The sequence below is a fragment of the Coregonus lavaretus genome (genome assembly GCF_964263955.1).
Source record: "Coregonus lavaretus genome assembly, contig: SUPER_35_unloc_1, whole genome shotgun sequence".
NCBI lineage: Eukaryota > Metazoa > Chordata > Actinopteri > Salmoniformes > Salmonidae > Coregonus > Coregonus lavaretus.
In genome coordinates this window covers 2,478,148-2,503,520 of record NW_028167181.1, presented here as the reverse complement: position 1 = coordinate 2,503,520, position 25,373 = coordinate 2,478,148, and the positions used below count along the sequence as shown (strand labels likewise).

General features: G+C 44.1%; 1 protein-coding gene across 1 annotated transcript in view; it reads right to left on the bottom strand.

Annotated features, from left to right (window-relative positions):
• The window catches only part of LOC311109993 (lipopolysaccharide-responsive and beige-like anchor protein), a 164,653-nt gene that overhangs the window by 37,171 nt on the left and 102,109 nt on the right, over positions 1–25,373 (bottom strand). Inside the window, exons 11-13 of the mRNA XM_084188507.1 lie at positions 13,890–14,057; positions 7,968–8,057; positions 331–508 (exon numbers count right to left, since the gene is read on the bottom strand). Of these exons, the coding sequence (XP_084044633.1) occupies positions 331–508; positions 7,968–8,057; positions 13,890–14,057 (436 nt within the window). The remainder of the gene's footprint in view (positions 1–330; positions 509–7,967; positions 8,058–13,889; positions 14,058–25,373) is intronic.

Genomic DNA, 25,373 nt, shown 5'->3' with positions numbered 1-25,373 from the left:
GGAGGACCGCTCAACTGTCTCAGAAATCAACGTCCTGTCCTGGGAAGATGAAAGAGACAAGCCTTTCGGCTGCTCTCGTTGAGATACACAAAGATAAATACTGACTAAAGGCCTTTAGATATGACACTGTGTGTGGACAAACGTATAGTGTACCATTCCTTGATTTGCTACATGAAATCAGACTTATGATCAAAAATAGTATATCCTTGATATCTCATATCCTACATATTAGTTGAATTTCAATGAATTGGTTAAATTTACATTTCAGGCCTGCTGACCACTACAAGATAATCCTACTTTAGACTCCATTTCCTACAATCCCCCTCTTACCGGCGAGGCCGTGCCACTTGTTGACGGCGAAGAGGCGGTTGGCGGTGACGGTGATGATGGCAGGCGCAGCGAGGCCCGGCTGGGTGTTGGCGGCCACGTGGGCCACGGGAGAGTTGCTAGGGAACTTCAACACCATGATGACATCCTGCTGCATCTGCTCCGTGAACATCAGGGGGGTCTGCAGGAGGACATACTGGTGATGATGGACAGATCAACGGACAGACGGAGGGAAGGAGGGAGAGGAGCAGAGAGGAGGGGGAGTCCAATGGAGCAGCGGAGGAGAGCACGGAGGATAAGAGGAACAGCAGGAGCAGCAGCAGCACGCAGAAAAGAGTGAAAGTGAGAGAGAGAGAGAGAGAGAGAGAGAGAGAGGGGAAGGGAGGAGAGGGACAGAGAGAAAGTTAGCTAGGAAGCTAGCATGGAGTAGCAGCACTCAGCAGCCAAGCTATAGGGAAGGAGGGCAGTTGGGAGAAAAGCTGAGGCACTAAAAGCAGAGTACCATTATTCACATAATGACATCGATTATAAGTCAGGGCAAGAAAAACAGACATAAGAAAACTATTTCTTAAAGACAAAGTTTGTGTCAATACTAAAGGAAGAACATGTCTTAGCATTGAAACGGAAGACAAACAAATGAATAGACAAAACGTAAGAGGAGAAAAATCCACAGGATTGGTATAGTGTGGGTGTATGTGTGAAATAGGGAATACCCTCGATGGCACAAAACTCCTCTGTGTAACTCCTTGTGTTAACGTTGTTATAGTGCTCCTTCCCTAACCCTCTCTATTAAAAGTGTCTGTAATGCCCACAGAGATAGATAGAGGACTCATCTTTGTATCTGTGTTGCATTATGGCATCTGTGGTTAGTTACAGCCATCTAAAGTGCTCTATCTATCTCTATGGTAACGCCTCATCAAATGTGGCACCATTAATAGCCTGTTAGTGAGGGCTGCTGGGTACTGGAGTCCTCCTCTAGTCTGACATACTACACCATCTGTAATGAATCAAGAGGCTACTAGTAGTTACTTGTACTGAACCTCTAAATAGAAGGACTACTGTACATGCTAGACATTATTTATCTATCTTGTACCAATGAGCAAAGTCAACATTCTTCCTCAAAATTCTCAGAATTTGCTCAGGTCTCTTCAGGAAATAGGCATTAACATGACAATGGTCAGACGTGAACTTGATACTTTTATCATTAGTAACAATCAGTTGCCGCATAAACGGTCAAATAAAAAGCCCTTTGTATCTATCTTCATATTAGAATGTTCATTTGTTGCAAGCTTTGTCAAGACACCGACACTCACTTTAAACGACGTGAGTTCAGTTCTACTGATAAGAGTTGTTTTTACTGGCTTGGCTCACACATATTATTCATGTGTGTCCCAAATGGCACCCTATTCCCCCCATATAGTACACTACTTTTGACCAGGTTTCTGGTCAAAGAAAGTGCACTCCACATGAAATAGGGTGCCATTTGAGACGCAGCATTTATTCAGACTGAGGAGCCATTTGCAGGATGCTTGTAGTGAGCTGGGGAACATAGTACACATGCATAACGTCAGAGGCCCACTGGGGTAAATCTCTGTTGTTTTAACAGTACTCTGACAACGTCATTACTGACCACCAACATGGGGAGATGCCAGGACTGGAGTCTGACACCACACTACACTCAGACAGGGGGAGATGGAGATGGAGGAGGGAGGGACGGGATACAAAGGTGGAGAAGGAGACAGTGGGAGAGAAAGAGACAGCAAAGAGAGGTGTAAAGAGATAGAAATGGGGGTGAGTCAGAGAGAGAGAAAAATTGCGAGTGCAAGGCAGAAAAAGCAAGAGAGAGAAAGAAACGAGAGAGAGAAGGAAAGAAGAGCGAGAAGGAAAGAAGTCCCTCATCTGCTGCTGGTGTGAAGGGAAAGAGAAAGGTAGTGTGAACATCAGTCTGCCTCTCCAAACACACCAGGCCCACCTACCACCACCGGAGAGGCCAAACAATGAAATACAAGACACCTTTAACCACTTGAAAGTACGGACTCATGTGCACTCCTGCTCCAGTACTGGGGTCGAGTTTCCAATGGGTTTTCTCTGGTGTTGCCTTGAAGTCAAAACCTCTCTTTTCTGTGTGTGTGTGTGTATGTGTGTGCGTACGTGTGTGTCTCACCACAGGGAATTCAGGCCCTGCTCAACAACCTCGTTTATTTGTCTAGGAAAGTGTCTCCCCGTTTCTCCCCTCATTATTCTACTGCTCCCTTCTTCTCATTTCAGCAGCTCCTACTGTACCTCACTGTACTGTACCCTACTGTACTCTACTTTACTGTACTGTACCTCACTGTACTGTACCCTAATGTACTGTACTGTACCTCACTGTACTGTACCCTAATGTACTGTACCCTACTTTACTGTACTGTACCTCACTGTACTGTACCCTACTGTACTCTACTTTACTGTACTGCACCTCACTGTACTGTACCCTACTGTACTCTACTTTACTGTACTGTACCTCACTGTACTGTACCCTACTGTACTCTACTTTACTGTACTGCACCTCACTGTACTGTACCCTACTGTACTCTACTTTACTGTACTGTACCTCACTGTACTGTACCCTAATGTACTGTACTGTACCTCACTGTACTGTACCCTACTGTACCTCACTGTACTGTACCCTAATGTACTGTACTGTACCTCACTGTACTGTACCCTACTGTACCTCACTGTACTGTACCCTAATGTACTGTACTGTACTGTACCTCACTGTACCCTAATGTACTGTACTGTACCCTACTGTACCTCACTGTACTGTACCCTAATGTACTGTACTGTACTGTACCTCACTGTACCCTAATGTACTGTACTTCACCCTACTGTACTGTACTGTACCTCATTGTACTGTACCCTACCCTAATGTACCTCATTGTACTGTACCCTACTGTACCTCACTGTACTGCACCCTACTGTACTGTACTACACCCTACTGTAATGTACCCTACTGTATAGTACCCTACTTTACTGTACTGTACTGTATCTCACTGTACTGTACCCTACTGTACTGTACTGCACCCTACTGTACTGTACTGTACTGTACCCTACTGTACTGTACTGCATCATACTGTACTGTACCCTAATGCACTGCACCCAAACCCTACTGTACTGTACTGCATTCTACTGTATTGCATTGCAGCCTGCTGTACTGCACCCTACTGTACTGCACTGCACCCTACTGCACTGCACCCTACTGTACTGCACCCTACTGTACTGTACAGCACCCTACTGCACTGTAATGTACTGCACCCTACTGTACTATACCCTAATGCACTGCACCCTACCCTACTGTATTGCACTCTACTGTATTGCATTGAAGCCTACTGTACTGTACTGCACCCTACTGTACTGCACCGCACCGTACTGCACCCTACCATACTGCACTCTACCCTACTGTACTGCACCCTACTCTCCTGTACTGTACCGTACTGCACCCTACAGTACTCTACTGCACCCTACTGTACTGCACCATACCCTACTGTACTGCACCATACCCTACTGTACTGCACCCAACCCTACTGTACTGTATCCTACTGTACAGCACCATACCCTACTGTACTGTATCATACTGTACTGTACCCTAATGCACTGCACCCAAACCCTACTGTACTGTACTGCATTCTACTGTATTGCATTGCAGCCTGCTGTACTGCACCCTACTGTACTGCACTGCACCCTACTGTACTGTACAGCACCCTACTGCACTGTAATGTACTGCACCCTACTGTACTATACCCTAATGCACTGCACCCTACCGTATTGCACTCTACTGTATTGCATTGAAGCCTACTGTACTGTACTGCACCCTACTGTACTGCACCGCACCGTACTGCACCCTACCATACTGCACTCTACCCTACTGTACTGCACCCTACTCTCCTGTACTGTACCGTACTGCACCCTACAGTACTCTACTGCACCCTACTGTACTGCACCATACCCTACTGTACTGCACCCAACCCTACTGTACTGTACCCTACTGTACAGCACCATACCCTACTGTACTGCACCCTACTGTACTGTACAGCACCCTACTGCACTGTAATGTACTGCACCTTACTGTACTGTACCCTAATGCACTGCACCCTACCCTACTGTACGGTAACTCTACTGTATTGCACTGCACCCTACTGTACTGCACCCAACCCTACAGTACTGTACTGATCCCTACTGTACTGTACTCCACCCTACTGTACTGTTATATACTGCACCTTACCGTACTGTACAGCTCACGACCGTCACAAGACATCACAGTGAGGGATGTATTGCAAAAGGAAATAGCAAAATGGCCTTATACTGGGAAAGATGGGTTAATCTGTGGACATCAGAGGGCTGGAGTTAAGATCAGAATGAATGGTGGATTGGCCGCTGTGGGTGATAATCCAGCACTTGCAGAGAGAGGAAATTAGGAATATATAATTATTTAACTACTTGTACTGTACATGTGAGCAAAAATAGCTGTAAGTAGCAGTAGAAGTATTGTTTTCCATTAAATTTACTCCAATCAGGGAGGGATGGTACGGTAGGGGGAAAAATATAAAGAAATAAAACATCTAAATTAGGTGGATTAGAAATTATGCAAACAATTAATTTGATAGAACCCACAATATATCTGCAATATTAAAGCTGTTCTACCCCTGCATTTTTTTAAATCAACATTTAAAAAAAGACCTGGGTTCAAAAACTATTTGAAATAATGTAAATACTTTACCTGTGCTTGATTGAGCTTGCCTGTTGCAATGGAAACAATAGGAAAGTCCCAAAAGTGCAAACCTCACCCACCTGGCACTCCAGTCAGGCAAACGCTAAAAGTGTTTGAAAGATTTCAAGTGGTATTTGCACCCAGGTCTGGGGGAAACCCTAGACCCTAAACCTGTGCATGAATGTAGCATTATTTGGATTTGCGGTGAGGAACTAATGGGGTGTTTGGTAAACATGGGTGGCGTATGGGCAGCGGTATGTGCGTGTGTGTTTGGGTATATGTGTGTGTGCCAATGGTCTCCAGCTGTCAGCACCACAGGGCCACCGCGCTAATGGGGGCTCTGGGGGGCTCAAGTCGGCACGTCACCCGCCTCACCCCCTCTTCCTGCCCCTTAAAAGCCTGTCACCTTTAGGCCATTGTTCCCAGCCGGTCCACCTCCCTCTGGTTCTCCCCTGGTCCCCCCGTCTGTCTATGTCTGTCTAAGGTGTAGAGTGGGAGTTTGGCTCAGGACCATGTTTCCACAGTGCTAATCCATTCACCCTCATCCGCCACACCTACACCCCAAATCACACCTCACCCGTCTCTGATGATGAGAGGAGACGGGTTCAAAACCAGAGCTCACGTTTCCCAGGGTTAGGATGGAGGGATGACGGGGACGGGGACGGGGACGGGGACGGGGACGGGGACGGGGGGGAGGAGAAGGAAGGAATATAGAGGGGCTAGTGTGAGTCAAAGCAGAGACAGTCATTTAACATACTAGCAGTCAGACAGTCATTTAACATACTATCAGTCAGAGACAGTCATTTAACATACTAGCAGTCAGACAGTCATTGAACATACTAGCAGTCAGGCAGTCATTTAACATACTATCAGTCAGAGACAGTCATTTAACATACTAGCAGTCAGACAGTCATTTAACATACTAGCAGTCAGAGACAGTCATTTAACATACTAGCAGTCAGACAGTCATTTAACATACTATCAGTCAGACAGTCATTTAACATACTATCAGTCAGAGACAGTCATTTAACATACTAGCAGTCAGACAGTCATTTAACATACTAGCAGTCAGACAGTCATTTAACATACTAGCAGCCAGAAAGTCATTTAACATACTAGCAGCCAGACAGTCATTGAACATACTAGCGGCCATACAGTCATTGAACATACAAGCGGTCAGACAGTCATTGAACATACTAGCAGTCAGACAGTCATTGAATATACTAGCAGTCAGACAGTCATTGAACATACTAGCAGTCAGACAGTCATTGAACATACTAGTAGCCAGACAGTCATTGAACATAATAGCAGCCAGACAGTCATTTAACATACTAGCAGCCAGACAGTCATTTAACATACTAGCAGCCAGACAGTCATTTAACATACTAGCAGCCAGACAGTCATTGAACATACTAGCAGTCAGAGAGTCATTGAACATACTAGCAGTCAGACAGTCATTGAACATACTAGCAGTCAGACAGTCATTTAACATACTAGCAGTCAGACAGTCATTTAACATACTAGCAGTCAGACAGTCATTTAACATACTAGCAGTCAGACAGTCATTTAACATACTAGCAGTCAGACAGTCATTTAACATACTAGCAGTCAGAGTCATTTAACATACTATCAGTCAGACAGTCATTTAACATACTAGCAGTTAGACAGTCATTTAACATACTATCAGTCAGACAGTCATTGAACATACTATCCGTGAGACAGTCATTGAACATACTATCAGTAAGACAGTCATTGAACATACTAACGGCCAGACAGTCATTTAACATTCTAACAGTCAGACAGTCATTGAACATACTATCAGTCAGACAGTCATTGAACATACTATCAGTCAGACAGTCAATTAACATACTAGCAGTCAGACAGTCATTGAACATACTATCAGTGAGACAGTCATTGAACATACTATCAGTAAGACAGTCATTGAACATACTAGCAGTCAGACAGTCATTGAACATACTAACAGCCAGACAGTCATTTAACATTCTAACAGTCAGACAGTCATTCAACATACTATCAGTCAGACAGTCATTGAACATACTATCAGTCAGACAGTCAATTAACATACTAGCAGTCAGACAGTCATTGAACATACTATCAGTGAGACAGTCATTGAACATACTATCAGTAAGACAGTCATTGAACATACTAGCAGTCAGACAGTCATTTAACATACTAACAGTCAGACAGTCATTCAACATACTATCAGTCAGACAGTCATTGAACATACTATCAGTCAGACAGTCAATTAACATACTATCAGTCAGACAGTCATTGACAATACTATCAGTAAGACAGTCATTGAACATACTAGCAGTCAGACAGTCATTTAACATATTAACAGCCAGACAGTCATTTAACATTCTAACAGTCAGACAGTCATTCAACATACTAGCAGTCAGACAGTCATTTAGCAAGGCAGCTCTCTGATGGATGGCTCTCCTGGCTATTCTATTGGTTCTATAATCTATACTTCACTACTGAGGAGATGGGTCTGTACTGGGTATGGTATGGTGGTCAGTCTGTGTGTGTGTGTGTGTGTGTCTGTGTGTGTGTGTGTGTGTCTGTGTGTGTGTGTGTGTGTCTGTGTCAAATCAAATCTAATTATATAAGCCAGATGTGTCAAATACAACAGGTGTAGACCTTACAGTGAATTGCTTACTTACAAGCCCTTAACCAACAATGCAGTTGTAAGAAAAATAAGTGTTAAGTAAAAAATAGATAAGTAAAAAATAATTGAAGAGCAGCAGTAAAATAAAATAACAGTAGGGAGGCTATATACAGGGGGTACCGGTACAGAGTCAATGTGCGGGGGTACAGGATAGTCCAGGTAATTGAGGTCATTGTGGGTAGAGTGTGAGTGTGTGTGACTCACCACCTGCATGGCGGAGCTCCTTGGTGGGTGTGGCTCGATGAGCAGCTGACATGGGGTTTGTCCGAAACCCCTGATCTGTGCCTCCACAGCCTGGCGAGAGAGAGAGAGAGAGAGAGAGAGGTATAGAGAGAGAGAGAGAGAGGGGGGGGGGGAGAGAGAGAGAGGGGGGGAGAGACAGGCGGGTTAGGTGACGCTAATTAAGAGATATAGGACCATAAATGTCACAGGAGACACCGCCTCTCAGCTCTGGACAACATCAGGGGCCACAGAGTCAAAGTAACACAGGGCTGGGAGGACAGAGAGATGTACTGGTGTATGGTCAACACAGTAAAGAATACATACAGCAACAGAGGTAGGTGTGTATAGGACTCTAGGTGAGATGGGGGTACAGAGAGAAAGCGAGAGAGAGAGAGAGAGAGAGAGAGAGAGAGAGAGAGAGTAAATACAACCCAATACATTGTAAATACAACCCATAATTATGTTTATTTATTTTCCCTTTTGTACTTTAACTGTTTGCACATTGTTACAACATTGTATATAGACAGAATGACATTTGAAATGTCTTTATTCTTTTGGAACTTCTGAGTGTAATGTTTACTGTTCATTTTTTATTGTTTATTTCACTTTTGTTCATCATCTATTTCACTTGCTTTGGCAATGTAAACATATGTTTCCCATGCCAATAAAGCCCCTTAAATTGAAATTGAATTGAGAGAGAGAGAGCGAGCGAGAGAAAGATCTTGGGCAGGAAAGACAGAGCTTAAGTGAGAGACTGCACTGTGTGAGAGAGTGAGTGTGGAGAAGAGCAGAGTACTGCGTGAGACTACAGTGGTTGAGGCTGAGCCGGGGTTGGCCTGGGCTCTGGGAGTGATCTCATAGAGAAGGCCTGTACTGACTGCAGATGGGATTTCCATGAGAAAGCATTGCTGTGAACGGCACTGCTTATCCCTATTGTCTGAAACTAACCAGAGACGAGAGAGAGAGAGATACTCAGCTAAGCCTGCAGACTCAGACTATACTTAATGTATACTAATACCTGGGATTCATGCGAAATGGCACCCTATTCTCCATTTAGTGCACTTCTTTTGACCAGACCCCTATCTGGACTGGTCAAAAGTAGTGCACTACATAGGGAAGTGGGTGTCATTTCAGACCCAGACCTATACTCCAGGCTCTGCCTGCCATCCTACCTTCCAGCTTTTGTGGAGGATCACAGTGTACTAAAAAAGAGATGGTTCCTAATCTCTAACAGGTAGGAGAAAATCTCCCGGCCTAGACTCCAGGCCTCCGACCGACGCCAGTTGATATGTGAGCGTCAGAAAGCCCAGGGCTTTGGTTCTCCCTCCCTCCCCCCACCTCTCTCTCTCCCTCCCTCTCTCCTCTCTCTCCCCCCTCTTTCTCTCTCCCACCCTTCTTTTCTCTGCCAGTCAAGCTTTGATCCCCCTCTCCTCTCACAGCTGAGGAGAACAATGGGATCTGTCCCTCCCTCTTTATTTAGTGTAAATCCACTCCTGGGTCCATTAGACTGGGCCATCGATTACAAACAGATGATCTACTGAGCATCCCAAATGGCACCCTACACTCTACATAGGGCCCTGGTCAAAAGGAGTGCACTATTAAGGGAATAGGGTGCCATTTGGGACACATACCTACAGTCAGAAAGAGGATCTTGAAATACCAGACAATGCATGTAGGGGTTCTCGGAAAAGCCCAAGTCATTAAGTCAATGGAATGGGAGTCAGGGCAGGGCAAGATAGCGATTAGCGCTAGCTAGCTAACCCAATGTCTTCACAGCATCACTGTTGGATGAAGGGGAACTAAAGATTACTTTTAGAAGATCATTTCAGATTTACATAGAAATGTCAATGACACAGAATAAGAACACTTTTCAGTATTTTCCGTGGCGTGAATGTGAGTGGTGTTTCCAGGCGCTAGCTCTAGCTGCCTTAGTAGCTTGGCACAAGTCCAGCAGGAGGATTCAATTGAGGTGATTGATCAAAGTGTGTGAGCCTGGGGTGTGAGGGGTAGTCCGTCAGGACCCCTAGGAACATCTGTGCCGGTGTAATTAGCTGTGGTCTGTCGTGTTCATCCAAAATACATTTGGCAAAAGCCTTACCATATAGATCCCTATATTATGCCATACTTATTCAATTAAATACCAAATAATCCTATATTAACATTTCTCTGATATCACATTTTAACCACCAAAAATATGATAAAAAGACCACTTCCATCAGATCATGAGCTGGACTGTGTGTACAGTATAGTGAGATGTTGGTCTCTCTCCCTACGGCCTCTATAGAGGACAACAGAACACGCTCTGTAGCTCCGTACTTAGTCCTCATCTCCTGCCATTCAGCTGCCCTTCATGCTCAGTGACTGGAGCATCGCATGGCGGGCACCGAGGGCAGACGCTGATTTATCACCTCATTCAGTTCATTCCCATCCAGATGTGCTTTAGCCCACCACCTACCTACCCACGCATGCAGATTCATTACCAGGACCAGTGGGGAGAGGGGGGCTGTGGTCGGTCATTTCTCCAGCTAGAGGCCCATTACCCAGGCATGGCCAGGAGCATGGTGCATGGTTAATACAACCAGCTGCTAAATTGGATCTCTGACACCCACTATTTACCTTGGAGCTGCTCTGATGATCAGGAGAATGAATAAATCCACACCCCGCACGGCATGGTGCCATCAGAGAGAGAGAGTAGAAAAACAGTGTGTGTGTGTTTGTTTGTTTGTGTGTGTGTGTGTGTGTGTGAGAGAGAGAAAGAGAGAACGATTTAAGAGAGACAGCACGCGAGAGAAAGAGATTTGAGGTGTATTGCATGAACACACATATACATGAATGAAGAGAGGGAGTGAAGGTGTGTGAGTCTAAGAAAGAGTTTGTTGTCACCCTCCTCCTCCCCCTGTGTAGAGTCCAATCAGCTGGGTAGGTTTCTCCACACACCCGACTGAACCCCGGCGTTAGTTTTAATTAGTAAAATAAACCAGCAATGCGTCTCTAGCCCCGAGCCGTAGCCAGCCTCAGCCCCTCAGTGTTTGTGCGGAAGCAGGCCTGTGGAAGAGGTGGAAATGGGTTCGTAGTCTGGGCCGTGTCAGGGCCAGGAGCCAAGGGGGGTGGAGGTTGGGATGGAGGGGGGGTAACGCCAGGGGAGCCTGCCACTACTGAGTGACAACTGCTTCAGCCCTGGTCCTGGTCTGGTCTGGGCTAGGCCTTCCGAGGCTGGTTTGTGTCAGAACAGGCAATGGAGGAGGGGTGGTGGTGGAGGGGGGTAGGGAGGGACAGGGTAGGGAGGGACTGGCTCTGGGTTTCTGCCAGGCTGGCAGCTGGAAGAGAGGCTCCCTGCCCCAGAGGCCTTAGTCTACACAGGCCATGCCATGGTAGGGTGGAGGGTGGGGTGGGGTGGAATGGGGTAGAGAGGGGGTTCTAGCTGAGCGTTTGGAATGTCTCAAGGCAGATTAGGGAACGTTGCGGAGACCTTTGCCATGTTTTCCCAGACGGTGATTGCTTCCTGTTCATGCTCTCCCTCCGCCACCGAGAGAAAATCAGCTCCCTTCTTCTTTCTTCCTCTTCCTTCTTCTCTGTGTTGACTCATGCCACATAAAGAGAAACACTTTCTTACCGCACTGGGACAGGGAGTACTGGTACAGGGGTTCCCCTTCTCTTTCTCGCTCTCTCCTGCTCTCTCTCTCTCTCTCTCTCTTTCTCGCTCTCTCTCTCTCTCTCCCTCTCCTGCTCTCTCTCTCTCTCTCTCCTGCTCTCTCTCTCCATCTCTCCTGCTCTCTCTCTCTCATCTCTCCTGCTCTCTCTCTCATCTCTCCTGCTCTCATCTCTCCATCTCTCTCTCTCTCTCTCGCTGTCCTTTGTCTGTGACTATGGAAAATCTCATGGCCGTCGCACACCAGTGACAATACACAGACGGGAACAGTCTGCATTTTACAGCTTTCGCGTAATACGAGTATAAATTAAACATACCCACGCAAACGGGAACCTGCCTTGAGTTGTCACACAACCCCCTCAAACCAGACAATACACCAAGGCCATCCTCGGTTATTCATTTCCCTTCATTCAAAACGAAGTGCGGTTATGCGGTTACTGTGATGCGTTTATTTGCATAAAAACAGCATGTTTTACATCCAGACCCAGCTTGTCAAGTGGTTGAGTAAATCAAATGACTGCAGCCTCGCTGCAGAGGGGGTCTTTCTCCATCATTTAAATGTATAGAATATAGAGACTTCATCAGATACGGACCAGTGCCCCTAAAGAAGATTGGCCTTGCCAGTGGCCCCACATAATCACATACCTATATACCATAACATTGTCGTATGGGCAAGCGTATAGGAGACAGTGACCTCTTCCCAGCAAGTTTCCAACATCACACGCCTTTATAAATGTCAGCTGGGAATTTAATGAAGAGAGTGACTCTTAAGATGGGTCCTCTTGTACATTAGCCTAAGCAAACCATCCCAGAGCTAGCTAGTGGAACAGCTGAGTCACTTTGACCTTCAGCTTAACACCCACTGACGCTTATCAACCTCAAACACTGTACCACAGTGAGTGCACTGCTGGAAAATATGACTATTATCGCCCTACTATCTCCTTGTTGAACGCTGATGTCAAGATGGTGTTTTTCTGGTCATGTCTCTGATAGTAAAAGTTCGGAGGGAGGTTCCGAGTGTAAATGTATTTTAGTTGGTGAACGGGTAATGTTGTTGATTTCAAATGTATACACTTTATTCAAACTGTACGTCATAATAGTGTCATAAAATCATATTAAACAAAACATTAGTAATTGCTGAATTGTGATATCAGAGCAATTATAATATTTGTTACGGATCATTTGTTTGGGGCTTCAGAGTATCTTCAATAAAATTAATATTGCATTATAGAGGAAGTTATGTTGTCCAGCTTTTTAGGGTACACTGTGTTATCTCTGGAGGCTATTAGAGCCGGGACGATACCGTTATCGGTATATTTTTTCCATGACAAAAAATGAAAACACTAAGCAGACCAATCTCTTTAGTTCTTTAAAAACCTGCTGTATGTTAAATATTGTGTGCTATACATGTGAATAATGTTGATAATGTAAATAATGTTTGTTTCCAACATTAGAGCTGTTTTCCTAAAGAAGTTAAACCCGCTTTGTGTTTTGTTCCCTTGCTGCGATACTAACGAGTATCACGATACTGGTATCGTCCTGGCCCTAGAGGTTACACAGTACACACAGTGCACTCTGGGCCAGAAGAGGCTGTCTCAGTGGCTGGCTGCCATGTCTGGCACCCTGAGTTACACTTCAGTGGCACCGTTTTAGACGAGAAACGGTAGTTGTGGGGGTCAGCACCCTGTTCGCCTGCCGCAGATTTGTGAGAGTGTCAATGAGAGAGTTAGCGCTGTAAGCTAGCGGGCTAGCCATGGTTTATTTCTATATTGGTGTACTGTGTTGCTCCTGTGGGGAGAGAGGGAGAGGCTGCCTGCCTGTTAGTTCAAAGTGAAGGGAGGATGAATAATGAATGAAAGTAGAGAGAAAAACACAAACACACTCCCAATTTTTAAGGGCTTTCTCAGACCTTAAAGTGGAGCACTTCATATAGCGAGTACTTTCAGAGGGATCCCAGTGCTGGAGAAGAAAGCCTGCTGGGTTCAGCAACTCCTAGTCAACTTGACTGAATAGTACTTACTTACTTACCACACAGCCCTGCTGTTGAATATAACACAAATAATAGCATCAATAATGTCGGCGCATTATACCTTTTGCTGATGCCAATTGAATTGGATTAAACATCCCAGTGAAGAGCTTTAATGGTTTTGTGTGATACCGTGGAGTAATTCATGTCCAGCAGGGGCTTTTAGAGATGGAAAAGACTAACAAATAATATGCATAAAATGTCATGTCAACTCTGTGTGTTACATCACCTCTCTGAGCATGGGGTCGGTGATGGAGTTGAGGTTGATGGTCCCTTCATAGGTCAGGTAGTAGAAGACGTTGAGAGACCTGGTGGCCTCAGGACCCTGCTGCTTGTAGCCAAAGATCAGGTCAATCCACTGGTGCAGCTGGCACGACACAAACTCACTCTCCAGAGCCTGGGAAGAGAGGAGGTGAGGAGAATCCACGGTTAGAGGGGATTTGGCTAAATGAAACGGTTATTGAGCAGATATTGAACAGAAAAGATGCAAACCATGTTCAGAGTGAGGCGGTGAGGGATCCTGGTTAGAGGGGATTTGGATAGATAGAGTGGTACAAGAGGATCCAAAGATTATATAAAAAATAGGAGGTAGGGAATCCTTGCAAATCATTTATTGAAGTTGATGTCACTCATAAGCCACAGAAACAAGAGGGGATTAGACAAAGTCAAATGATTCTTTAGCATATAGGTCTGCTGAAGCATTATGAGCATAAAGGCCTACTAAACTGCAAGACTGCAAATTATGTTCGGCACTAATTGTTGTAATTCCAGAATGTTTATTCCACCCCCCCAACCCCCACAAAAAGCTGCAACTCAAAGCAGAACTTGTTCAAAGTCATTTCAAAAGCAGATAGCAGAAGAGCAGCACTGATTATGATCTGCATAATGAAGAAAATGCTCCAAAAGATTCCAATGCTAATAATGTGAAAACATTAAACATGAGAACACTCTGTTCTAGTAGTACATTGGGGACTCATTTTGGACTTTCTTCCTCTTTCGTGGGATGACGAAACTAGATAATGTATATAGCGGTGCTTTGAGATGTCTCTGTCTCGCCATAACATTGAGATACAAGCTGTTTTTTTACTCATTAGCCGGCAAAGGAGGGAAAACATTTATGGTTTCTCATAAAAACAGCGATTGTGTTAATTTGTGGAAAAGCTGTCGGCACGGCAACAACAAAGGCTTCTAAACGCGTTCCAAATTAGAATGAGGAGGCCTTGATTGTCATTGCTGCCTTGTGTCACATTAATTCTGTGACAAAACATTAAACCGGTACACTTAAATGGCAATTTATATCATTTAAATGTTTAGAGCCAGGGCTGGCCCATCACTCACTTAAATGTGACTTTTTGACAGTTAATTTTCCTTCTAATTTTCTCTCACTCTCTTAATTATAACTTTCAATCAGGGAGGAATGACGGAGAGAGAGAGACAGAGAGAGAGAAAGAAAGAGACGGGGAAAGAAAGGGAGCGAGAGAGAAAGGGAGAGCGAGAAGGACGAGATTCAGACACAGAGAGAGAGAGAGAGAGAGAGAGAGAGAGAGAGAGAGAGAGAGAGAGAGAGAGAGAGAGAGATGCGAACGAGAAAGAGACGAGCGAGAAAAAGAGAGAGCGATCCGCTAGACGTCTGCTGCCTGTCTGCCATCATGACACATCCCCCCGACGGGGCGATCGAGCCTCAGCCTGATGGTAAACTGTGAAAGCTCTTGTATAATGACTTTATGAGAGGTGGAAACAATATCAATAAATTGGTCGGCGTCGAGGAGAGAGAAAAGGCCCTGGGGCGGCAGACCACTGAAAGGTCTCTGGGTTTTAATGTGGAACTGGGTCTGTGTCCCAAATGGAACCAAATTAACTATATATATATATATAGATAGATAGCACACTATGTGCACTAAGTAGAGAACTGGGACGCAGCCTGGAAGTGGAGTGGAGGAAGAACACTATTAAAATGAGGACTGGTAACATTTGACATATAAGTGCATAACAAATTGTGTGAATAGGTTTATGGTTATTATACGCCATGGTTCTTTTTGTAAATGTTCAACCATTATAATTCCTCAATTATAGTTTGGCAACCTGGAAACACATTGTGAAATGAGTAGCCACAGATAGCTCGATTATTTTAGTATTTCCCTTTATACTTTCAAACACTCCACAACACGTTCATTTTGGAAAAATGAGAGTATACCAATGTTTTGGGAGTAATTATTAACCAACAGAACACCCTTGGAACAGAACACCCCTGGAGTCTCCTTAGGTACAGAGTCCAGGCTTCTTGTCTGCATTCCCTCTGACATAAACACACTTATGTTAATATGTTCAAAGCTCTGTGTCAGAGAGTGATCCGTTTGATTAGGGCTACATATCTATTAGAATCCAGGACAAGCCTCTTAATGGCAAGCTGACTGGGGGCCGATGGGGGACCGGTGAGTGTGTGTGTGACAGAGAGAGATCAGACATTATGCGCTAGGCTTGACCTTTGACAGGGCCCTGCCCCCTCTGTTTCTAAACTAATGCCGAGTCTGATGGGCATTTAATGTGCACTGCAATCTCCTGTCAATCAAGGCAGGGAAACAAAGAACAGCCTGTGTTATTGCAGCACCCTCTCCAGAGGCCCGCCTTTATGGTAATGACGTTCTAGCATTTGGGGAAGGGGAGAGGGGAATAGTATTGTGTGTGTGTGTGTGTGTGTGTGTGTGTGTGTGTGTGTGTGTGTGTGTGTGTCTGTCTCTGACTGAGATGCAATCGTTTGGTAGTGCCTAGAAATCCCCTCTCTCATCAGTGATTCAGGGAGCGTTTGGTAGTGCCTGCGGAGGTATAGTGAACTAGCTCTGTGGTGTGTCTTCAAAGCCTCTCAGTCTGCGCTGCTAAAAGAGAGGCCCATTGGCAATTCTACCCTGTGTTCTCCCAGACACGTTTGATCAACACATTTTTTAGGGGGTAGATCAGCTTTAATATTGCAGATAGATTGTAGCTTCCATCAATGTAATTGTCTGCATCATTTATATATTTATTTTAAAAATATATATTTTCCTTTATTATTTTCCCCAACCCCTCCCCTAATTGGAGTAAACTAATGGACGACAACAACACTTAGGCTTCTACAGTGCCTTGCAAAAGTATTCATCCCCCTTGGTGTTTTTCCTATTTTGTTGCATTACAACCTGTAATTTAAATTGATTTTTATTTGGATTTCATGTAATGGACACACAAAATAGTCCAAATTGGTGAAGTGAAATGAAAAAAATAACTTGTTTCAAAAAATTCTAAAAAATAAATAACGGAAAAGTGCATATGTATTCACCCCCTTTGCTATGAAGCCCCTAAATAAGATCTGGTGCAACCATTTACCTTCAGAAGTCACATAATTAGTTAAATAAAGTCCACCTGTGTGCAATCTAAGTGTCACATAATCTGTCACAGGATCTCAGTATATATACACCTGTTCTGAAAGGCCCCAGAGTCTACAACACCACTAAGCAAGGGGCACCACCATGCAAGCGGCACCATAAAGACCAAGGAGCTCTCCAAACAGGTCAGGGACAAAGTTGTGGAGAAGTACAGATCAGGGTTGGGTTATAAAAAAATATCAGAAACTTTGAACATCCCACGGAGCACCATTAAATCCATTATTAAAAAATGGAAAGAATATGGCACCACAACAAACCTGCTAAGAGAGGGCCGCCAGCCAAAACTCACGGACCAGGCAAGGTGGGCATAATTCAGAGAGGCAACAAAGGGACCAAAGATAACATTTACATTTGTTACATTTACGTCATTTAGCAGACTTTCTTATCCAGAGCGACTTACAGGAGCAATTAGGGTTAAGTGCCTTGCTCAAGGGCACAGACAGATTTTTCACCTAGTCGACTCAGGGATTAGAACCAGCGACCTTTCGGTTACTGGCACAACTTAACCACTAAGCTACCTGCCGCCCAAAGCTCCACAGCGGAGATTGGAGTATCTGTACATAGGACCACTTTAAGCCGTACACTCCACAGAGCTGGGCTTTACAGAAGATTGGCCAGAAAAAAAGCCATTGCGTAAAGAAACGTTTGGTGTTCGCCAAATTTGTTTCATTTCACTTCACCAATTTGGACTATTTTGTGTATGTCCATTACATGAAATCCAAATAAAAATCCATTTAAATTACAGGTTGTAATGCAACAAAATAGGAAAAACGCCAATGGGGATGAATAATTTTGCAAGGCACTTTTTACAGATTTATTATGAACAATCACAATGGACCAGTTTCATTTTAGACCCCATTTCAGCCACCAAGCCTTCATCTAAAAACCCTTCTTAGTTAAGCTAAAGGTCTTTCAGCCACCAAGCCTTCATCTAAAAACCCTTCTTAGTTAAGCTAAAGGTCTTTCAGCCACCAAGCCTACATCTAAAAACCCTTCTTAGTTAAGCTAAAGGTCTTTCAGCCACCAAGCCTTCATCTAAAAACCCTTCTTAGTTAAGCTAAAGGTCTTTCAGCCACCAAGCCTTCATCTAAAAACCCTTCTTCGTTAGAGCCCAGAAGGCTTGTGAAGACCAGAGAGACAACTGATTCCTGAGGAGAGATCCAGATCCACTAAGGGAGATCCAGCAGGCAGCAGGGTTATTGATGGGCCAATTAGCAGCCAGTGTCTGTTTCATCCTGTTCCACCGGGAATCCTCTGATAATTAATGAATAATTTAGCATGCCTTTATGTAAATGCCTGGCAGGGGTTGGATAGCACCGAAATATCACTACACTACTGTTATCAGGAGGTTTCTATCACCAACTGCTGTGTATCGTCAAAGGTTCCGAGATCCCTTTGTTGCCAACTGAGAATAGTTTGTCGCCTAGTCATGTGTGATGCTTCAACTGCCAGACATTTAAACAATTTATAGTGGTGAATTATGACCAATAATATATAAATATATATTTTAAATCTGTCTCTAAAGGACAAAAAACATTTCTATTCATAGATTTCTGGGAAGAGAAAAGTGGGGTATAATTTCCCGGGGTCTCATTTTAGCGTTCCTTAAATTCCTCTGTCTGGGTTGTGATGTTGGTTCCAATGAAAACACAGGACAGGATTGGGTAAAAGTGACGGCACGCCAAGCTCACGTTTCCTCTACGTCTGTCTGATGCTACAGAGAGGAAGGGGAGAGGGGCTACCTTCATATAAACAGGGGCTCAGGGGTGACCTGTGTGTGTGTGTGTGTGTGTGTGCATTAGCACGCATGTGTGTGAGCATTCATGTGTGTGAGTCTGTGCCTAAGCTTCCAGGAGTTTACGTGCGTGCGTGCTTGCATGTGTTCGGGGGTGACCTGCTCTGACCCAAAACCCCTTGACTAATAATGTGTGCTCGACTGGTTGCGACTGTGTTACGGTCTGGGTCGGGTCAGCCAATAGCTGCCAGACTTCCTGTGCTGCTGAGCTGGGCCGTGTGTGAGCCGCTCACAGCTGCCTGCCCCATGGAATTCTGGGAACTGTGGGATATGACGGCAGCCTTCCCGTTGACAGAAGTCCGGAGGGAGAGACTGGGTTCAGCCGCCGTTCGACCCTTAACTCTCCCAAATGTATTTAATCATTTTTTATTTTATTATAAAAACGTATTGTTTACCAAAGACCTGTTACAGATGGAGCTTCTCCATTGTTACTTTATTATCATCTTTCCTATTAGTAAGAGACACATTTATTCTGCCTGGTCACCAGTCCAAGTTGAGGACATACAGTACAGAATAGGCTTATAGTGGTAAAACTAGGACAGTGGGACTAACCACCAACCAGTGACATACAAGTAACTGCCAAAATAATGGAAACACTTGAGTAAATGAGGGATACAAAGTATATTGAAAGCAGGTGCTTTCACACAGATGTGGTTCCTGAGTTAATTAAGCAATTAACATTGCATCATGCTTAGGGTCATGTATACAAATGCCCAGTTGCCCATTATTTTGGCTACCATGGTTAGAAGAAGAGTTCTCAGTGACTTTGAAAGAGGGGTCTCAAAGGAGCATAGCGGGTTTAAATGGTGTGTGGGTGTGTGTTTGGTTTTACTAACCTTGTGGGGATCCGAAGTCCCTACAAGGAAAAGGCTATTTTAGGTTTAGGGGTTAGATTTAGGGTTAAGGTTACAACTGGGGTTAGGAGTTAAGTTTAGAGTTAACGGTTAGGGTTAGGATTAGGTGTTAGGGAAAATGACAAAATGTACATTTGAATGGGAATCAAGTGTTTGGTCTCCACAAGGATAGTAAAACAAACATGTGTGTATGTCTGTCTCAATCACCAGACTCAACCCAATTGAACACTTATGGGAGATTCTGAAGCAGAGCCTAAGACAGCATTTCCACCACCCTCAACAAAACACCAAATTATGGAAATTATTGTGGAAGAATGTTGTCCCTACATCCCTCCAATAGAATTCCAGACACTTGTAGAATATATGCCAAGGCGCATTGAAACTGTTTTGGCAGCTCGTGGTGGCCCAATGCCCTATTAAGACACTTCATGTTGGTGCTTCCTTTATTTTGGCAGTTAAATGTACATTGTCCATACATTGAACTTTATAGGGGTGGATTTCACTGCTCTTAATGGGGTGCCACTGAATGCTTTCCCCTTCCTTACCAGGCCCTAAAAAACCTTTTTAACCTTTTTAAGGACTTAAGGAAACCTGTCTGTAAGGATGTTAAAATGTCACTTAACAAATCAATCCACTCATTTGCATGTGTGTGTGTGTGTGCGTGAGTGTGTGTGTAATCGAACACACATGTCCAGTGTAGGCAATGTGAGTGACAGCCTGTCTGTGCCCTATTGATTACAACTAGATTAGGGCGGACAATCATCAGGCTTACGCACTCCTACACTCCGCAGAAACAATCTACTCACACCACAATGGACAAAATCAAATCAGACACCCACACTGTATATAGACAGAATATTCAACAGCTCAGATCCCAGCTAAGTAACACTACTTACATACAGGGAAAATCAGATCAACCAATCAGCCCACAAATGACAGAAATCCCCAAGATCCCCATATAATATTTCCCCTCTCCCCCCCCTCTCCCCCTCTCTTCCTCCACTCCTTTCCAGGCATCTCCTCCTCCTTTCATCTGGGGTTCGTTTTGCTACATTTGTCTGATTAAAGGTCCTATTAGCTCGCCGTAGCCAAGGAGCCCGACGTCAGTTTGCAGTAGGTATGTGAATAAAGGAAATGGAATGTTAGCTTCCACGGCTGCTGCCTCCTCCTAGGCTCTCATTCCTTACGCCATCCCCCAGTTCCCCTCTCCCGTGCTGGGGGCCCAGGCTCTGAGCTCTGCCTCTGTGGCCCCTCATCGGGAAAACTTACACAGATACGCACAGACAAGCAAGCGCCCCCGTGCAAGCGCACACATCTTTTTCCTCTGTCTCTCCAATCAGCCAATCATGCAGCTTACAACACTGAGACTTCTGGGTACGGGTCATCTGCCAGACACACACACACACTGTAACGTCTTGCTGGTCTAAGTGGAACCTGAGACGAGACAGCAGGGTGAATATCCTGCTCGGCCGGTGACGAGAAGCAGAGTGAGTTGTGATTGTGTAAAATCTCCCCAAAACAAACATGTCACAGAGTATTTGGAGGGACTTGGAGGAAGGCCTGGCATATACTGCACTGTAGACTGTGGGTCGAGTCTAAAGTGTTATGTATGATTAATGGTAAAGAGTAGACAGTGGGAAAGTGCTATGGTTCTGATTCAATTAACCAATGCAATAAAGTTTTGACATGGCCCACACAGACGTCAACTCTGGGACACACCAACTTTGTGTGATAGCCTACTTAATCAGTTCCCAACTTCCATATCATAAACGACTACTGCCCTCTAAAAGACGCTGAAATCCACAGAAGTGGGTCTGACAAAGATTAACGCAAGACTACCTGGGACTACCCGACTGTGTTTCAATTTCTCAAATAAATAAGGTTGTCACACACCATCCCAAACACACCCTCCCATTCACAGCTCCAGGCTGAGGGTCAAACTAAGCAGGAAGAACGAGTGATGAGTAAAACAGTTCATCATCAGACCCTAAAACTCAATTTCCAAGACAAGCATCATTCACCTAGAATAAGGCTAACAAGCTAACACATGAATCACCCCTATTAGCATCTACAGTAAGTATGTGAGTAACAAATGAATAAAAGCTATGCAAACACTCCAGGCTTATCCCAGGGACAGAAATACACGTACAGTAACATTAGTTAGAGTTCGTGGCAGAACGTATTGGATGGGGAATTGTTTGGATAGCTGTTGGGAGAGAGAGAGAACAGAGAATGGTGAGGCTGTCTCAAATGACTGTGGAGCAGACTGGAGTGTTTAGTTAGGCGGTCTGACAGTCATGTTCTGTGTCCACTCAGAGTGATCTCTTTCTGGGTAACATAGTTGAGGTGATTGGGTTACGGATCAATGGTGCTTAGATGATTTTAAAAAATTATGGCAGTGATTAACTTGTACTCTAAACCTACTATATTATAGGACTATGTGGTCCTCTGTAGCTCAGCTGGTAGAGCACGGCGCTTGTAACGCCAAGGTAGTGGGTTCGATCGCCGGGACCACCCAAACACAAAAAAATAATAATGTATAAGTCGCTTTGGAAAAAAGCGTCCGCTAAATGGCATATTATATTATTATTATTATATATTTCTGTTGGAGAGGTTCATTCTTTCAGGTGAATTGCACGTGGGCAAGCGGATAACTTATTATTATTATTAATCATAATAATAATAATAAATATATATGTGTAGAAAATAGTAAAATATTAAAGAAAAACGCTTGAATGAGTAGGTGTGTCCAAACTTTTGACTGGTACTGTATATATACATTTTGAACGTTTGCCCACTGATAAAGACAGAATTTTAATGGTAGGTTTATTTGAACCGTGAGAGACAGAATAACAACAAAAAAATCCAGAAAAACGCATGTCAAAAATGTTATAAATTGATTTGCATTTTAATGAGGGAAATAAGTATTTGACCCCTCTGCAAAACATGACTTAGTACTTGGTGGCAAAACCCTTGTTGGCAATCACAGAGGTCAGACGTTTCTTGTAGTTGGCCACCAGGTTCGCACACATCTCAGGAGGGATTTTGTCCCACTCCTCTTTGCAGATCTTCTCCAAGTCATTAAGGTTTCGAGGCTGACGTTTGGCAACTCGAACCTTCAGCTCCCTCCACAGATTTTGTATGGGATTAAGGTCTGGAGACTGGCTAGGCCACTCCAGGACCTTAATGTGTTTCTTCTTGAGCCACTCCTTTGTTGCCTTGGCCGTGTGTTTTGGGTCATTGTCATGCTGGAATACCCATCCACGACCCATTTTCCTGGCTGAGGGAAGGAGGTTCTCACCCAAGATTTGACGGTACATTGCCCCGTCCATCGTCCCTTTGATGCGGTGAAGTTGTCCTGTCCCCTTAGCAGAAAAACACCCCCAAAGCATAATGTTTCCACTTCCATGCTTGATGGTGGGGATGGTGTTCTTGGGGTCATAGGCAGCATTCCTCCTCCTCCAAACACGGCGAGTTGAGTTGATGCCAAAGACCTCGATTTTGGTCTCATCTGACCACAACACTTTCACCCAGTTCTCCTCTGAATCATTCAGATGTTCATTGGCAAACTTCAGACGGCCCTGTATATGTGCTTTCTTGAGCAGGGGGACCTTGCAGGTGCTGCAGGATTTCAGTCCTTCACGGCGTAGTGTGTTACCAATTGTTTTCTTGGTGACTACGGTCCCAGCTGCCTTGAGATCATTGACAAGATCCTCCCGTGTAGTTCTGGGCTGATTCCTCATCATTCTCATGATCATTGCAACTCCACGAGGTGAGATCTTGCATGGAGCCCCAGGCCGAGGGAGATTGACAGTTATTTTGTGTTTCTTCCATTTACGAATAATCGCACCAACTGTTGTCACCTTCTCACCAAGCTGCTTGGCGATGGTCTTGTAGCCCATTCCAGCCTTGTGTAGGTCTACAATCTTGTCCCTGTCATCCTTGGAGAGCTCTTTGGTCTTGGCCATGGTGGAGAGTTTGGAATCTGATTGATTGATTGCTTCTGTGGACAGGTGTCTTTTATACAGGTAACAAGCTGAGATTAGGAGCACTCCCTTTAAGTGTGCTCCTAATCTCAGCTCGTTACCTGTATAAAAGACACCTGGGAGCCAGAAATCTTTCCGATTAAGAGGGGGTCAAATACTTATTTCCCTCATTAAAATGCAAATCAATTTATAACATTTTTGACATGCGTTTTTCTGGATTTTTTTGTTGTTATTCTGTCTCTCACTGTTCAAATAAACCTACCATTAAAATTATAGACTGATCATGTCTTTGTCAGTGGGCAAACGTACAAAATCAGCAGGGGATCAAAAACTTTTTTCCCTCACTGTATATATATATATATATATATATATATATATATATATATATATATCAAAAGTTTGGGGTCACTTAGAAATGTCCTTGTTTTCGAAAGAAAATCAAATTTTTTGTCCATTAAAATAACATCAAATTGATCAGAAATACAGTGTAGACATTGTTAATGTTGTAAATGGCTATTGTAGCTGGAAACGGCAGATTTTTAATGGAATATCTACATAGGCGTACAGAGGCCCATTATCAGCAACCATCAGTCCTGTGTTTCAATGGCACGTTGTGTTTGCTAATCAAAGTTGATCATTTTAAAAGGCTAATTGATCATTAGAAAACCCTTTTGCAATTATGTTAGCACAGCTGAAAACTGTTGTGCTGATTAAAGAAGCAATAAAACTGGCCTTCTTGAGACTAGTTGAGTATCTAGAGCATCAGCAATTGTGGGTTCGATTACAGGCTCAAAATGGCCAGAAACAAATAACTTTCTTCTGAAACTCATCAGTCTATTCTAGTTCTGAAAAATGAAGGCTATTCCATGCGAGAAATTGCCAAGAAACCGAAGATCTCGTAAAACGCTGTGTACTACTCCCTTCACAGAACAGCGCAAACTGGCTCTAACCAGAATAGAAAGAGGAGTGGGAGGCCCCGGTGCTCAACTGAGCAAGAGGACAAATACATTAGAGTGTCTAGTTTGAGAAACAGACGCCTCAAAGGTCCTCAACTGGCAGCTTCATTAAATAGTACCCGCAAAACACCAGTCTCAACGTCAACAGTGAAGAGGTGACTCTGGGATGCTGGCCTTCTAGGCAGAGTTGCAAAGAAAAAGTCCAGTGTCTGTGTTCTTTTGCCCATCTTACTCTTTTATTTTTATTGGCCAGTCTGAGATATGGCTTTTTCTTTGCAACTCTGCCTAGGTCAGCATCCCGGAGTCGCCTCTGCACTGTTGACGTGGAGACTGGTGTTTTGTGGGTACTTTTAATGAAGCTGCCAGTTGAGGACCTGTGAGGTGTCTGTTTCTCAAACTAGACACTCTAATTTCTAAGTGACCCCTATCTTTTGAACGGTAGTGTGTATATATATACACATATATATACACACACATATACACACACACACACACACAACACACAGTGCATTCGGAAAGTATTCAGACCCCTTGACTTTTTCCACATTTTGTTACGTTACAGCCTTATTCTAAAATGGATTAAATTAAATTTTTTCCATAAATCTACACACAATACCCCATAATGACAAAACAAAAACAGGTTTTTAGACATTTTTGCAACAAAAAAATACATAATAATAATCACATAATTATTCAGACCCTTTGC